Source organism: Excalfactoria chinensis, chromosome 4, assembly GCF_039878825.1.
Source record: "Excalfactoria chinensis isolate bCotChi1 chromosome 4, bCotChi1.hap2, whole genome shotgun sequence".
NCBI classification, from domain to species: domain Eukaryota; kingdom Metazoa; phylum Chordata; class Aves; order Galliformes; family Phasianidae; genus Excalfactoria; species Excalfactoria chinensis.
The window spans coordinates 25,305,887-25,322,905 of record NC_092828.1 but is presented as its reverse complement, the minus strand read 5'-3'; the positions used below and the strand labels follow the sequence as shown (position 1 = coordinate 25,322,905).

The window sequence follows — 17,019 nt, the reverse complement described above, 5'->3', positions numbered from 1 at the left end:
TCTCCAGTGAGATACCCTCACCTCCACTGCCAACCCTTAAATGAGGCCTGGAAAGGAATGAATGCTGGCTCCACCCGTTATGATCACTCAGATGCATTGCTTGCACCTGAGCTCCCCTAGGCTGGCCCTGCCTTCTCACCAGGTTCTCAATTACTGTTTCAGGCCATGACTTGGCATTTCAGCTACGGTACTGTAGCTGAAAATTAAGCAGCACTCAAAAAACACAGTAAGTTTAATCAAGCACCTTGAAGTTTTAATAAGTTCATAGAAACCATCCTTTTATTCTCTCCACTTTTGACAATACACTTTTTTGTAGAAAAGAACAACCTCAATAATTACAGCCTCACCTTTATTATTCTTCTAATGCTTTTCCTCCATTCCCATCTGTAGAAAACCACAGAAAACAGAATAAGTAAGATTTAATGTCCACCCTACTCTGTTTTCTACTTGCCACAGATGACGATTAAAACAGATAGTGTAGCTTCCATGACCTTTTGGTCTTTCAGCAGTTGAGAATAGCACAGAAGCTTCTTTGAACAGAGCCCAGCAGAGCTGTTCATATCCCTGACTTACATTTGACTTTTTTCATATGGCAGACCACTGATTTAAAGCTTCTACAAATTTTGACTTGTTTTGTACTTTCAAAAATAAAATATTTTATTTTAATGCAAAGTTGTATAATTCTGATTATTTTTAATGTAGTTGCTTACAAAAGTGTGTACAAAATAATAGCACCAGAAGGTAAAATATCTGAATATCAACACTGTTTTTGTTTTAGAAAGCTGTACAGACTCTAGTCTCTGCAATGTACCTTGATTCTCTTTATTATACCTGTCATGTTCCATGATCCACTAATTTTTACAGTTGACAGTCATGTAAGAAGGATTATTATTGTGTTACAACTTTAATAATGAAGACAAAATATAAATTTCATAGAGGAATAAATATTTGTCAATAAGATGGAACATTTGTCTTTTTAATTTAAATTCCAATTTGAAGGCTTCATATGCAAAATAAGGTGTTCAGGAGCCACTCCTGAAAGAACTGAGATCAGAAAATGAGTCAGCATAAAAAAAACTACTGACTAATTTACAAACGATGATAAACCATACCTAAGAGAAAACGACCTCCCCCATTTGTGTAACTGGCAAATGAGAGACATCAGAAGTAAAAGGTATGGATGCACACATTTTAAAATAAACAATTCCTTCCAAATGCTCAGAAGCCTAATCTGATACAAGCATTTTCAGGTACTTCTGAATGTGTTCTAAGTTGTTTTTAGTTAATAAAATACAATACATAAGCAGACACATTAAGTAACACAAAATACAAATATGTATTGACAAAATACAATATGTAAAAATAAATATATCAATATTGCTTGCAATTAATATTTATCTACAATTATACGAGACCATATTTCCAGTTAACCCAATATCCTGTATAACTTACAACTGTAACAATCATGGTGCAAAATGGACAAATTCTAAGAGCAAAAAAGGAAATGTTTTCCTTGTTGTTTAATATGTTGTTTACTTACACTTTTGGGATGCTTTCAATATTAGCTGGTAATCACATTTTTTTAAATTACCATTCAAAACATTAAGCAATCATATCCCCATCTGTTGGTCAGTGGAAAGATGCACAACACTCAACTCCCCGACTTCCAGTCCTCCACACGATACCTGTGAATACACACCATATCAACCTCAACTGCCATGCGTTCTGGAGTAGAACAGTGATCTGATATACAATTTCCTGCATAGATGGACACAAAGAAAATACCATAAGATCCTGATAGCACACTCCATAGTCCAACTTTGTAGCTCTTCTGCTAAATTCACTCAATATTTTAAAGATTATCTCTCTCTACTTTTATCTAATGCATCATAATATAAAGATCTGTATCACCTTGCTAACAGCTTGAGCTGTGTGAAGGATTCCAGACGTTATGCTCTTTAAAAAAATATCTTTTTAATCTCCTGATGTGATTTGGAAACCTGAATATACTTTTTCATTAGTTTTATAACATTTATTTCAATACATCTTTTAAAATACCTGTTTTCACTTTTTATTTAATATTGGGACAATATTAAAAATGCAACTGCACATAAACACTAAGGAAAAGGAGATGTGTTATATGGCAAAACCAATAAAGAACAACTGATATTCTTTATTAAGAAAAAATGTTCAGTAAGCAAAATACATTCACAAAATATATAGACATTCTTCACAATATTTAAAGTGTTGAGAAAATGCTTGTTAAAAATCCAAACACATAGGATATCAGTATAAAGCATATGCTGGCTCAGTACTTTTAAGGCAGTCATGTATGTTATTTTCCTGTTAGCTCACAATAAAATAGACAAACTTTTGTAACCACATAAGAGAAGCAACTAAAAATAAAATAACAGAAAACAAGAGATTATCATATACTTGTTTCTTTCATATAATTACATTGTGTTTGCGATAGTCACAAAACCTAGCCAGCCTTAATACAACCCCATCAAAACAACCCACAAAAATCTAGTCATCCCAGTCAGTTTGGGAGGGTAGAATTTTGCAGAGTTGATTCCTTCACAGGTTTTCAGAGATTTCACAAAAGTAATCACTGATTTGAAGAAAACAGAGGTAGAACACAACTCATCCTTCATAATTTTCAATAATAAGTCCATATAAAACAGAAATGTTATGTTTGATTGCTCAAGTACTGGTTACTCCTTGAAGCTCACGTTTCTAGGGGAGAGAAAAGAAAATTCAAAATAATGCTACAATGTTTTAATGAAAATTAATGAAAGTTAAGATAAAGTAATAGTAATAATTAGCCTCCTTGTGGTCTCTTCTGTTATTCCGAAATATCAGCCATTAGCGTATTATCTAAAACTCTCTATTCACTTCATTGACTTATTGTTCAAGTGCTTAACAAAGTAAATGTGAGCTGAGAAGGAAGACAAATTCTTGAGAGGATTAAATCAGATACAGAAATACAGTTACAGAACAATGTAATTACAGAGTACACTTCCCTGCATTAAGTTCCCAGGAAGGAATAAGTAGATAGACTGAAAGATGATGACAGACATGCAGGAATTATTCTAATGTAATAATCCACAAATACATTTATAAGGCAAGACACTGAATTAGTTTGCATATGAATTAAAAAATACTTTCTTTCCAAACACGTACTTTGTGAAATTGGGATACGTGCTGATAGAATATGATAATGAGTTTTCACTGTGAAAACTAAGTAGGATAAGTAGGAGGATAAAATATTTCACTACATGGTATTCTTCAAGTATAGCAACCGGCCTACGTTGCATTCAACTATAAGGAAAGGAAGGATAAGGACAATACTAATTATGTTCATTCTTAGAAATTTATTATTTATCACTACCTTAAGAACAATAAAAAACAATTCACAGACTACTGGGCAAAATGTTGATTAGATACGTAACAAGGTTTGCCTAATGGCTCACCCGTAAAGCAAAAGGAGAAATAAAAAAAAAAAAAAAAAGACAACTGCTGTTTCATCCTCCTTATTAATATTTTTTGTTTCTCAGTTTCACTGACAACAACTTGTAGAAGAAAAACTGCTGGCAATGTGGATCAGGCTGCCCTGACCTCAGTTCTCAGGAAACCTGTTTTATTAACAAAAGCAAGCCTAAAGACAGGACATTTGTATTTACTAACATAAATAGTTTAAACTCTTATCAGTTTGGAATTCTGCTTCTCAGAGCTAGCAGACAGGTAGTTACACTCATAAGCTGTTATTGCTTAATATGCTGTTTACCAGAATAATCACTGCTTCTCTCTCCCTGTCTTTCCATTCTTCACTGCAACGTATTACATAGTATGGGAGAGACAAGACATGAAGTCAATGAGGCCTGTAACATGTAACAGACGTCATCTAAAACAGTACTCTCTAGTATAAAAATGATAGTGAAAATGAACAAACTGATTAAAACCTCTTCTTTTATGGACTCTGATGATGATGTTCTTGGGTATTCATAGCCTTTAAGCATTAACAATGTAAAATACAGTAATAATTTTTATGTATTTTTAGATACTACTTTATCTAACATGTTGGATTCAAATTCATTCTTGTTCAACTTTTTCCTACGCAGTGTCTATTGAATTTCATTGTATTTTCCTTAATATGAATCATTTGTCATTTGGAGATTAACAGTAATAAACTGACAATATACATTTGGACATAATTAATGACAGTAATAAGCAGGTAACATATTTTTGGGAGCTATCAGCTGATGCAAGACCATTAACAAAAACAGGAATGGGAATCCATCATATGGTCTTTGGAGAACACTTTGCATCTATTGTTTCCAATCAATACTCTGTAGTAGAGGACAACAAAAGAACTAAGCACTACCTAAAGTGTTGAAGAACTTCGCACAATTAAAAAAGCATTATTTAGAAAGGATTAAATTTAACTTAAATGGAAACAAAATGACAACATCAAATCACTTACTTTTCAGCTGTTGCTTGATTGGCTGTCTTTACAACTGCACGATCTGGTGAATGTGAAGGAGACCTTAATGTAGAACTAAGAGGAGGTGAAGCACGCAATGATGATGTAGAGAGACCATGTCGACGCATTTCCTGTATTGCACGCTCTCTACCAACAGACAGCAATTTCAGTTACAAAATACTTCCCTACTGCAGGATGTCAGAGCAAAAAAACATTTTATGCTTTACTTTGGCAATTATCATAGTAGTTTAGTGTAAGGGAAACTGCTGATCGCAGCCTGAACCTCTGATTAACTATCTGAGGCAAGTGATGAGTCAGCTGTGGGAGCACAGGTGAAGGTAATTCAGCTGTGCTCCTGGAAGGGGTGGAGCTTGACTCCACCTCTCCTAGATCCCATTTAAGGACTGACCACCACTAAGGTAGCACCTCTTTCTGGAGTTCTTGTGGTGAACCTCAACATTGGCAAGCATCCATCTTGACTGAAGACCTCAGAATTGGTGAGTCTTTTCCCTAGATACCCTCCGGCTATCTATTTACTCTATAATTACCATATATTGCAAAGAGTCTTCTTGTAGTATCTTTCAATTTCCTTCTCACATTTATGAAAATGGATTTTTTTTTTTTAAAGTGATAGTAAATTCCATAATTTAGGAAGGAAATTAAAAATCACATGTTTTTTTTTCTTCTTCAATTAAGCAGTCTTCAAGTTATTAGTTTTACATCAGATTATGAGAATTCTGCATGACAACAGGAACACAATTTTCTATACAAGTTTCCATGTGGAGAAAAAAAACAGATTTAAAAATGAGAGAGAAAACCAACTCTGTATGAAGAAAACAGACTCTTACCGTTCAAATCTTTCAGTCGTTAGCTGTCTCTTTAAAACATCGTAGTCAGTCTGCAGCTGAGCAACTTTACTTCGAAGCATGGAAACCTCTCTACTATGACTGCTTCTAAAAACAACAAAAAAAAAACAATTAGAAGCACCAGCGTTTTCTTTGAACACTGATAGGCGCTCAGAGGAATTAAAGCAAGTCAACAAAACAAAAACAGGAACTCAACACACTGTTTCACACAGACCAAATCACAGACAGATTAAAAGCAGGGAGAGACAAGACAAATCAGTGGTAGAGTGGGAGAACCTAAGGTGAGAAAGATGTGAGAAGCTGGTAAGTCTCTCGTTACATCTTCACTACAACACACTATATTCTTTACCAGGCAAAGGTAAGCAGAGATGTTCTATAAAAGCAGACAGAATAATTACTTTACTATCCCACCAATTTACTGTCTTCTGTTGCAATATTAAATCATTTTGATGTGTACAGTGAAAAAGAAGAAAAAATTAGTAGCCATTCACAAAAAGGATGAACATAGCTGGTATGACTTCAGTAAAAAGTCTATCAGTCTAGAAAGGAACATAACTGAATAACATCTAAATAAAACTGGTATTAATACAAGGTCAGACCAGCATAATTGGCAGGTTTGCCAAGCACACTTCCAAGTTTGGGGCCAACTGTTTCAACTACAAGGATCAAAAAGAAAAGCAGCCCTGAAAATCTTAAGTGATATAATTAAAAATGTCTCTCAGCAAAACACTGGTTTGGACAATTCAAAGGTTGGTTGCAAAACACTCCAAATCATATTACAGAACAAAAAAAAACCATTGCTCCTTGAGTGTAAAGGGAGTCATCTCAATAGCTGTATTATTCCATTATGTCTTCAAAGCCAGTATGAAGCTGAATGTTCAGAAGTCAGTTGTAGAAGGGGAAAGCCATAGCAGCTCACTGTGCAATCACAGAATCCTGAGAGAACTGCAATCCTGAAAACACAAGTTCCATTCCTAGTTCAGTATCAGGCTTCATGTCTGGGCACCCATTGGTCTCTGACTCCAGGGAGATGCAAAATATTCTAAGAAATGCAAGCCTCCAGAAATGCAGAATATTTTTTTCCTTTCTTCCATATTCATTAATAAAATTCCCATAGTAATTTTGATCTTGTAAATTGCGAGTAGTTGCAGAAGGCACAAGGATTGCCTCTGATGGTACGTTATTCGAAGTCCTTCAGAAACTGGCATGTACTTCCAGGATGAAGGTAAGAACTCAGAGCCCTGAATCATTATTGTAAGATAAAGAAAGCAGAGATTTGTGAATGGACATTAATACAAAATTAGAGATGATGAGTTGAGTCACCCAAAAATTAAGGAAGATTAAGAACAACAGAATTCTGGCAATCATCATACAATAAAATTACATGGTGTCCCAATATTTTCTCACTTGGCATCTGGCCATTCTGCAATGAATATCCCCAGCTAGTATCAAGGAGTTTAGCTACCAAATATATTGTTTATTTAGTACATGATGACTACAGTCTCAGAACTCCTTTACCCCATTATGAAAAAAGCATTTTGAGTAATGCAACTATTTGCTCTTCACAGAGTTCAATATTATGGCACTGAAGAGCTTCAAAGCTGTACTTGATTTTGAGTCCTTCTCAAGTTAGAAGCTGTATCAGTACTATTTTATAAACAGAGTGGAAGCACAGGCACAGTAGTAAGTGTAAATCATGTCCAAAAATATTGGTGTATAACTTTTGCAGAATTTCAGTTCTAGCTGACAACTCCACTGCATTTTTTTGCACAAGACACAACTGCAGCTCTCGCATACTTCAATCACAGTTGTGAGCATTAAAAGCTTCTGGCCTTTAGACACCAAGTACTACAAACTGAATAGTAGAAAACAGAAGTATATGCAACTAGTTCTTATAGCTGAACACTAGCCTGGCAAGATGAAGAACCTCTGAAACAAACAGAGGACAGACATTTGCAATAGAGAAGAAAGGAACCTTAAAATGCACTCAGAAGAAATCTTTTGGAAGAAATACTATGAAGCAATGTAGACAACGTTTGATACTTTTTGCGAGCAAGAAGCTAAATTTATGTTAAATGAACACCTCATTCTTTCCTTGTTTTGTAATTTTCATGTTTTATTTCACAGTCAGGACATTCCATTAATTTATATTCTTTGTATGTGATTAAAATTCTTTTTTTCTTAAGTAAAGAAAATTCAGAAAATCTAAAACATGAAGCAATGAGATACAGAGAGGTGATCGATACTGCCATCATCTATACCTTTACTGAGATCACTGTTAGTTGAGGTATGGCATCACTTGTCAGTAAGCCTTTACACACATCAATCTAAAGTGATTTTCTTGCATATTTGTGTCATCACAGATAGAATATAACATATCTGAACTGTCAAAAGCTACTTCTTATAATAAGGAAGCCTTATCTGTCCTTTTACTTTCCGTATATTTCCCTTCTCACCCTACTGCAGTGTTTATTATCTGGGTCCATCAGTTCTACTGTTATTCCCTTCTGAAATTTAGTTTGACTTCAGGCTTCATCTTCATCTACACTCAGCTGCTATTTCATCATCTTGCTATTCAAAGCAAAGTTACCACTACAATCACTGGCTAATGTATTCCCAGGAGAATAAATCATAGAATCACTCGGGTTGGAGAAGACCTTAAGGATCAAGTCCAACCATGACCATAGTGTGTTACCATGATGAGGCCTAAAATGAAAAACCTCAAAACTTAGCTCACTGAAATTTTATGTAAGGAGTTACAATGCAAGCACTGCCCACATTTAGTGTAGGTATCAGTTTCAGCTCTTTTGGCTTTTGACTGCCTCCAAAGAGGGAGACTCCCCAACCTCCCTGTGCAATCAAGTATAGGTATGTAACCTGTGGAACTGGAGCGTTAACTCTCTAGCTCCCAGTGCTCTACATGATGTTACGATGTGGAATATCAACAACAAAAATCATAAAACCGTGATGCCGTCAGAGTAAAAAAGTCTTCATTCAGAAGGAGTCTCTTGTGTTCTCACTGGTGCTCATTGCCCATTGCTCTTGCTGCTGGGCACCACAGAATAGACACTGGCTCTGTCTTTCCCTCCTGTTCAGTTATTTACTCTCCAGATTCTCTCCAGAGCCTTCTGGTCTCCATGATAAGCAGTCAGAGCTCTCTCAGCTGTTTTCTCATAGGAGAGATGCTCCAGTCCCTTAATCATCTTCGTGGCCCTTCATTTGGCTCAATCTGTTAAGTCCATGTCACTCTTGCACCGAGGAACCCAGAACTGGACACAGAGCTCCAGATGAGGCCTCACCAGTGCTGAGTATAGGGGAAGGACCACTTCCCTTGATCTCAGAGGAAAAGATTTTAGTGATTGCACTGGAAAGATGGAAGAGTTATATCAGACAAATAAATATAAGGAAAAGTATAACCTACCTGACTTTTACATGAAAAAAGAGTCTGATGTGAGAAAGAATGATGACCAGCAGAGAAAGTAAAGCAAACAGTTTGGAATAAACACTGTGAACAGTGAGAGAAACTTCTGCTTATTCTCAAGACTGTGAAAACAAACTTAGCAAGGTGTGCCTTCCTTTTATAGAAGGTTTATTTTAGAACTCTCATTTGAATTCACTGTGAGTGCTAAGCTGAATTCCATCAGATTTATTAAAGATATATGAAAAATCCAACGAGAAATTTTTCACTAAACAATGCCACAATTGGCCAAAAGGTCTATCTGCAAAAATCCACTCAGTCACAATGAACATCAAGAATTTGACTATGAGTGCTAGAATAAATAAATAAGTCTCTATGTAACCCACACAACACATATAACTTAAGACTTACAGTTTCCCTTCAGCAAGTGTTAGCTTGTCTTTCAGTAACTGAATTTCTGAATCTTTTTCATGAGACGTTAAATGGTTCTGAAATTCTTTATCTCTACTGGTAGCCAGCAATGTTTCAAGATTCTGAATTGTAAGTCTTTCACTGGATAACTGCTTTTTCAGCAATTCTGCTTCTGATTTAACATCTTCTAATTCACTTAGAACCTAGGGCACAAATTTTATTCATAATTAATACACTGGTTTACAAAGGCACACAGCTCTTTTTCCTGAAGAGCTGTAAAAAACAAACTGGTAGTTTCATCAAAGTGGAAAGGAAACTGAGCTTGAAAAACACATTAAAGCAGAGAAATATATAAAACTATGCTTCATTAAGAATTTTTCAAATATCTGTCAAAAAGTTTTACCAGGAAATGGATTATTGAGTGTGTAGGCACTTGGATAGTGTAGGCATCTTTTGCACAAAAATAGTGCATGCTATACTTCATTGTATTTGACTAGGCTAGCTCAATTAGTTTCCTAATTTTTGCTGAAATTATAGAATTGTTTGTTTTTGTTATTAATTTTGCCAATATAAAGTAATTCTGTGGGGATGAGACCTACAGTTCTTGAGGTCTGGAACAATCCAGTAGGAGAAAACCCAATATAATCACTAAGTAAAAACACTGATTTGTGCAATAATTGGAAAAACAACTGATGTAAATAAACATATTTTGCTCTATGAAGCAATGTATTTTTTCTCTAAAAAAAACCAACAACCATTGAAAACAAAAAAACATTAAAAACAGAAGATGTTTAATTTAATAAAAATTTAATTTAATAAAAATTAAATTTGCTTTTGCTGCTTACCCTTTCATAATCCACGCTTTTTGATGCAAGCTGCCGAGATAAAAGGTCTTTGCTAGCTTCAAGTTTAACACAAAGTTCTCTCACAGAAGTCAGATCAGCCAATACGGAGGACTTATCTTGATGTTCACGTTTAATGTCCTCTTCCAATTTAGACATATTTTTCGTAATGGAGGAGATCTGAGATTCATAAGCTTGATGTGCAATCATATGCTAAACAAAAACAAACACAGGTAGCTTTTCAGGAATATTAATAGTTATCTCCCAATTGACAGGTTTTTATTACATACTTCCTTTAGCCTTCAAAAATTAACTTTCCCTAAAAAATTAACTTTAGGTTACATCATTTTTCTTTTCTCTTTCTAAATCACAGCTAAGAACAACTGATAGTCTCTGCATTTTTAAATCACCATCTCAAAGAATTATACATGCATTATACAGGAGTATAATACGTTAAAATTACAAGTTCAGAACTTCAAAAACCTACTGATTTCTTTAGTCATCTTACATTATTATGTCTGTTATTCCGCTTTTGGCTAAGTAAAAGCATGAAACAAAATACGGTCAGTCCAGAACTATTTATATATTCTGAAACTTCCTTGATCTAGATGAAGTTACTGTTTCCGGAATATAAGCCTTATTATTTTAGAAATATTGCTTTAGCTTATTGCAATTTGTAATCCTGATTCTGAAATCTGGACTACTACTTATCAAACACTATCAGATTTATGCATTCAACCTAGCCACCAATGCTTTAAATACTTCATTCAAAGCTTCAGATAAAAATCAAGAACTAAGTTCACACAATACTAACAAAAATAGATGGAAATATTCTGAAGCAACTAAATATAAGTTTATTACAGAGACAACAACAGTGACCGCCCTACAGAAGAGATCTTAAAATATGAAATTTTAACTTTGGTAAGGCAGGGAAGTGACGTTACAGAAGGAAAAAGGCTATCAAACCAAAATCACCTTCCATAGCTGAAGCAGTTACATACAGGAATTAAATTACATTCAAGAATAGAAAAAGTATGTTGACACCTCAGTTTATTAACAGAATTATACTACGTAGGTTATTACCTCTTGAATCTCTTTTTCCAGAAGTTCTACTCTCTCTCTAAGATGTCTGCGATCTGTATCTACAGAAAGGAGTTCAAGTCGAATTGAGCTGCTTTCTCCTTCAGCTTGATGAGCCTTGATTTCCCAGTCCTCAGCTTGTGTATGAAGCATTCGGAACTTCTCTAACAATTCTTGGTTTTCTTTTTCCTAGGTGAAACAGTAAAACACTCTGCAATCATCAATGTACCTTCAGGGTGCTTGGCCTTTTTTCACATCTATGAAATACTCCCTATATATTTTTCATCAGAAAGTAGAAACATTCCCCATCATCTTACTCCTCTTATCTTGGCAATTACTAAAGGGCATCATTCCTTTTGCAAGACCAGATGACAAATAAATGCTGATGGCACTGAGTTTTATTAAATAGAAGTATTGACATTTAGCTGTTACTAGTTTTAAGTTTTAAGTTAGGGGTTCTTTTAAACCACTTTATGTTGTCAAGGGCCACGTTACAGAGATGTACTCATCACAGTACATCCAAGATATACATATACATTTCTTGGATATACATCAAGTATATCCAAGAAATTCCAACAGAAGTCCATTTTTGGCCCTTTTCCCTATCACACTCTTATTAATGTGTATATTACAGCAACGCTTGAAAGACTGATAACCCACCTGGGCATAAGCAGCCTATAATGAAATTACAAAATTGCAAACTTTAGTCCTTACAAGATATGCAGTGACAGAATAACTGCTGCCCATAAATTGTAATTTTGCCCAACTGCAAATGTGCATTATAAGACAATGCTTAACAATTCTTCTTTATTTAACCCCATTCCTTTTTTGTCCTGTTCATTCAGTGCACAGCAGGATAAGCATACTGCTAGTAGGAACCAGGTTTATCTAGTGAGGAAAGCTATTGTTTGTGAAATTCTTTTGTATTTCTGGCACAACTTGGAAGGTAGAAACAAAAAACGGGCATTTGGATGCATAAATTCACGACTGAGCAACTGAAGACTGTGCAGAAAAGTAAATTCCTGTCTCCACAGACAACATTCACATGTTGTGACAAATCCCTGAAACTAATCTTTCATAACTGGCAAATTAAATTCTACAGTTTCTTGGTATTCACCAAAGATGCAACCACATTTGTAGCTTTGGACATAGTGACATATAATTATAAACATTCTTATCAACTAAGTTACAATAGTTTTAAACTGAAGGTTCAAAGCTACTGACCTTTATTTTTCCTCTGTGCTTCAGTTTATACTTGTAAATTCAAACACTATTTACATTCATCTAGCTTACGCAAATTGAAGTCAGATCAAAACTCAGTCTTCTTTGGAGTTACACATGAATTTACTGGTTCATGTTGTCTTGACTACTTATTCAGTAGTGATTCATATAGAATCAAGAAAAGTGGTCTACTTATTTTAAACATTTACAAAATAAAGTTCACACAAGCTTTTGAATCAAAGTGTAAGAATAAAATATATTTAGCAAGAGCACTGTTTTGTCAGGACAGCAAAAAGATTGAAATCTTTTTAAGATTTAAGAACTATAATTCATGCTTGTTTGTTGTTCATAATCATAACATAATAACCAACTTGTTGATTTGTTAAAACTCACAAAACTCAAAAAGCAAAACAACATTCAAATATTTGTAATTCACCAGTGCCATGGAGAACTGAAACATCAATGAGATTGTGATGTGTTATATTTAATCAAAGTTTTATATGAATTCACTACAAACTTTAAAATATTGCAGATAAAAAGGGAAAAAGAAAAAAGGAGGGGAGGTAGGTAAGGAGAACAGGACACAAAATTCCACATTTCTTAATTCGTTTATACTATCTAACAAGATTGTGTTATATTCTAAACCAAATGACGTTACCAAAAACAGCAATGGGTGCCTACAGATTGTATCTTTACCTTTGAAGCTATCAGATTCTCAAATCTGGAAACTTCAGCTATGTAATTATGAACTCTAGTTTTCATTTCTTCCTTTTCACGTATTGCATCTTCAAGCTCAGAACTGACAGCCTAAAACGATTACATAAAGGCAAAATTGTGCATTACAAGAAATTAATTACTATATATTACTGTATCAGTAATTACATATGCCCTAGATTTTATTCTCACAATTTTAAGTAGTTCAGTCAAAATCCCTTGGGATCTGTACAGTTCAAGAATATCTCCTATTACTTTAGCTATATCAAAACACTTTCCAGGCAAGAATGAACACAAAACAATGTGGAACAATGAATATTGTATCAATTCATAAAATCTTCTCTAGTGACACAGCCTATTGCTGTTTGGAAAACTTCATATATGCATGTTTGGGAGCTGGGATGTTTTTTAGCCATAAAATAAATAATTCCTAATACAGGAAACTTTTGTGTGCTGAATCACTAAAAAGAAAAAACTATTTTATAACAAAAGAACATTGCTTTAAAGACAATTCGCAAGGTAAATTAACTAAACGTATTATTAAGATTGTACTTAAATATCAAAAATGCTCCATGGAACTTATTTGAGATGTTACAACTGCTAACTCTGGCCGGCCCTCTCTGTGGTTCAGCGGTGCCCCTCAAGCTTGAAGAGCTAAAAAGGCAACTACATTTATTCTGACTATCTATATAGATATAGACTATATAGACATATTTCTACCGTGTGTCTTACTTACAAGCAGCCTGACTTAAGCATATTGTGGTAGCCCTTCCACAGCTACCTGGGAAAGCTTTAGTCATTGAAGTTTGGTATTAAACACTTCATCTTTCTAGATACCTGTGGAGGCATTTCTAATTTCAATGATACACCCATATATCTGCATTCTGTAACACAAGATTTACAGAAACCATCAGAGCGCTACATCACTTCAAACACCTTTCTATTCTATTTTCTCCCCCAGAATTAACCTTTCACAATTAATCAGTAGAAGCAGACTTCTTGTAGAACAACACAAAAAAAAATGGAAACTGACCTTGCCAGAACTGAACATCGAGAATCAGCCAATGCTTCTTTACAGCCACCAAGTTTCTTATAAAATAAACATTAACATCTACATTCCAAAACACCCTGATTTCAAAATGTGTCATAATTCACCAAAAACATCCAGCGCTTCACGGAAGCCAATGGATAAAACTGTGCTATCTGATGTATTCTGTATTTTGATGAACAACCTTCTTTTTTCTTTCTTATTTTCCTATTTATAATATTTTAATAGCTATCTATTACTTTTTTTTTTTTTCTTAAGCAATAACTAGCAACTATGAAGCAATACAATCAAGTAGCAAAATCTCATTATAAGAAAAGCAGTTATGTCTTCAATTTATTTTATTTAGATTTCTTTTTTTAATTTGGGGAAGACTGACTAAATCATAGAATCATAGAATCATAGAATTACTCAGGTTGGAAAAGACCTTGAAGATCATCAAGTCCAACCGCAGCCTAACCAGTAGCCTATCTCTTAAAAAAAAAAAAAAAACAACCACAAAACAATACCACAACAACAAACCTCTTCTAAATCATATCCCTGAGTACCACATCCAAGCGGCTCTTAAACACATCCAGGGATGGCGATTCAACCACCTCCTTGGGGAGCCCATTCCAGTACCTAACCACCCTTTCTGTAAAGAAGTTCTTTCTAATATCCAACCTAAACTTGCCCTGGCGCAACTTGAGGCCATTTCCCCTCAATGGAATGGAAAAGGAATGGAATGAATGAAAATCAATGGAATGAAAATCAATGGAATGAAAAAAAAATGGAAGGTTTGTTTAAGTATCTCCTATTGTACTGAGTATGCTTATACAAATTCCTGGCTTAATTGCTTTTGTATTTTCTACTCAGTAACTCAGAATTCAAGAAATGCTAACAATTAATTATACTAAATCAAAACTCAAGATACAGTAGTCATCTTGTACAACAAGCAAGCAATAAATAATGCAATACATCAGCAGTATGTATTATCTTTGTACCTGGTTTTCTCTGGTCATTGTAGCTAGGTCATCTTGTAGTCGTCGATTTTCTTTCAGAGCTATTTCCTTCACTCTTCCTGTTTCTGCAATCTCTGTGTGGGATGCATCAAGCTGTCGACGTAAGCTAGATATCTCCCGGTCTCTGCTGCTCAGGAGGTCCTTTAGCTGGCTATTGAGTGAGAGATTTTTGAAGACCTTATTTAAGATGCCCCTACTCACACTATACTGCATACTGCTGAAAATTAACAAACGTGGATTTTATATAGCACCCTGCCATTTAATCACAGGAGGAGTCTCTTTAAGTTATTTACATTTTACTCTATTGCATATGCTCGTTTACTTGTCTTAAGCAGAATTAAATTCTTTTCACTGAAGTAATTAGAATTGCCATCTACTTTCACTTTTAGACCACTGAGGACATTTATTGAAGAAAACCAAACCTCCAAAGAAACAGTCTGAAGAAAGTTTTTACTTACTCCGTTGATGACTCCAGCTCAGAGAGCGTTAGCCGTAAGTGAGCAATTGTCTTTTCCTATGAAAATAAAAGCAAAAAATGTCCTAGGTATCATTGCAACATTCTAGGATAGCTCAAATTAAAAAGCTTTATCTTTAAACCTTTATTTTAGCACTCATCAGTAAGTAGTTGCATCTTTGCACATTCAAATTTCTAAATGAAATTCTCCAATTGAGAAAGGCTCATCTTGTCATGAAAAAAAGATGGGATTTCAATATATACCTCAAACTGCAAAGAAGGAAAAATATTTTTATTTTCTTGAAGTGTTTACGGAACACGTTAACAATAATAATTAAAACTTTGAGATGGCAAATGATTTGTATTGTCTAGGTCTAAACATGGAACTCATGTTCATAGCCTAAAGCTCTACCCAGGCTTTGTCTTCATGGCAAAATGCCTCCCCAAAACTTAACAGCTTTGAAAATCCCGAGATAAAAGTGTATCGTAGTACTTTCACTGCACATACCTTGTTAGCTAAGTTGTCATCTAAGCATGCAATTCTTTCTGTTTTTTCATCTACAGTTTCTTGAAGATTATCCTTTTCTTTGTCCAAAACAGTAATAGTACTTCTAAGCACATTGACTGCCTCATCTTGTGAAGTGCTCTTCTGGTTTAACCTATCTATAAATACAACAGTAAGTATTCTTGTCTTCAAAATAGGAAACAAAGGTGAAAATAACTAGTGATCACCTATTTTCTCCTCTAGCTTTACAATTTCTTCTTGAGCTGACTGAAGTTCATCCTTTTTGAGAGACAGTCGGTGCTGTAAGTCTTCCACAGTCCTCTGGAGTTGTTCATTTAAGAGTCTGGAAAATCAGTATACAATTGAGAGACATTTGGGAACTCTTCACTTGGACTCTTCAACTGCTTGAAATTCTGGAACAGTTCCAGCGTAACCTCACGATGGGACTGTATGACAGCAATTAAAGACTGCTGAGACCAATACCTCTTCCTCACTTTGGACCCCTGCAGCAAGTTCACCTTAACGCCATTCCAAAATGGAGCAATAAAACCTCTGTGAAACTACCATGGTAAACTGAAACATTCATGTCCTCTGATTTTTCTTACTAGAAAAGCTTTTCATTTTTTCAGTCCAGAATATAACGTAGCTGCAGGTAAAAGCTACTTTTATTCTATTTAGGATGAAACTTCAGAGGACAAGAAGGTGCTCTAAACAGATACACCAATAACAAAGTGGAACCAAGTGCTAAAATGACTACATCGCATTTCCTTTTCTGCTTCTTATAGGTAATGATGCTTTCTGCTAGAATTGTAAGGAGTCTCACAAGATACTCCAGCTCTACAAATTATGTCACGATTTTACAAACAAATACACTAACAGTTTTACAGTTTGCAAATGCATCTGACTTCATTTTAGCAAACAGTGTTTCTAAGTCCTTTTAGAACTTTCTGTTCTGCTACATTTGTAAACAGAAAACATT

General features: G+C 34.7%; 1 protein-coding gene across 1 annotated transcript in view; it reads right to left on the bottom strand.

Annotated features, from left to right (window-relative positions):
- Nucleotides 1-1,632: 1,632 nt before the first annotated feature.
- The window catches only part of CEP135 (centrosomal protein 135), a 31,953-nt gene continuing 16,566 nt past the window's right edge, over nt 1,633-17,019 (bottom strand). Inside the window, exons 16-26 of the mRNA XM_072335487.1 lie at nt 16,268-16,383; nt 16,044-16,198; nt 15,540-15,595; nt 15,064-15,232; nt 13,018-13,128; nt 11,104-11,289; nt 10,024-10,233; nt 9,179-9,381; nt 5,332-5,436; nt 4,484-4,630; nt 1,633-1,685 (exon numbers count right to left, since the gene is read on the bottom strand). Coding sequence (XP_072191588.1) covers nt 1,652-1,685; nt 4,484-4,630; nt 5,332-5,436; nt 9,179-9,381; nt 10,024-10,233; nt 11,104-11,289; nt 13,018-13,128; nt 15,064-15,232; nt 15,540-15,595; nt 16,044-16,198; nt 16,268-16,383 — 1,492 coding nt within the window. The 3' untranslated portion in view covers nt 1,633-1,651. The remainder of the gene's footprint in view (nt 1,686-4,483; nt 4,631-5,331; nt 5,437-9,178; nt 9,382-10,023; nt 10,234-11,103; nt 11,290-13,017; nt 13,129-15,063; nt 15,233-15,539; nt 15,596-16,043; nt 16,199-16,267; nt 16,384-17,019) is intronic.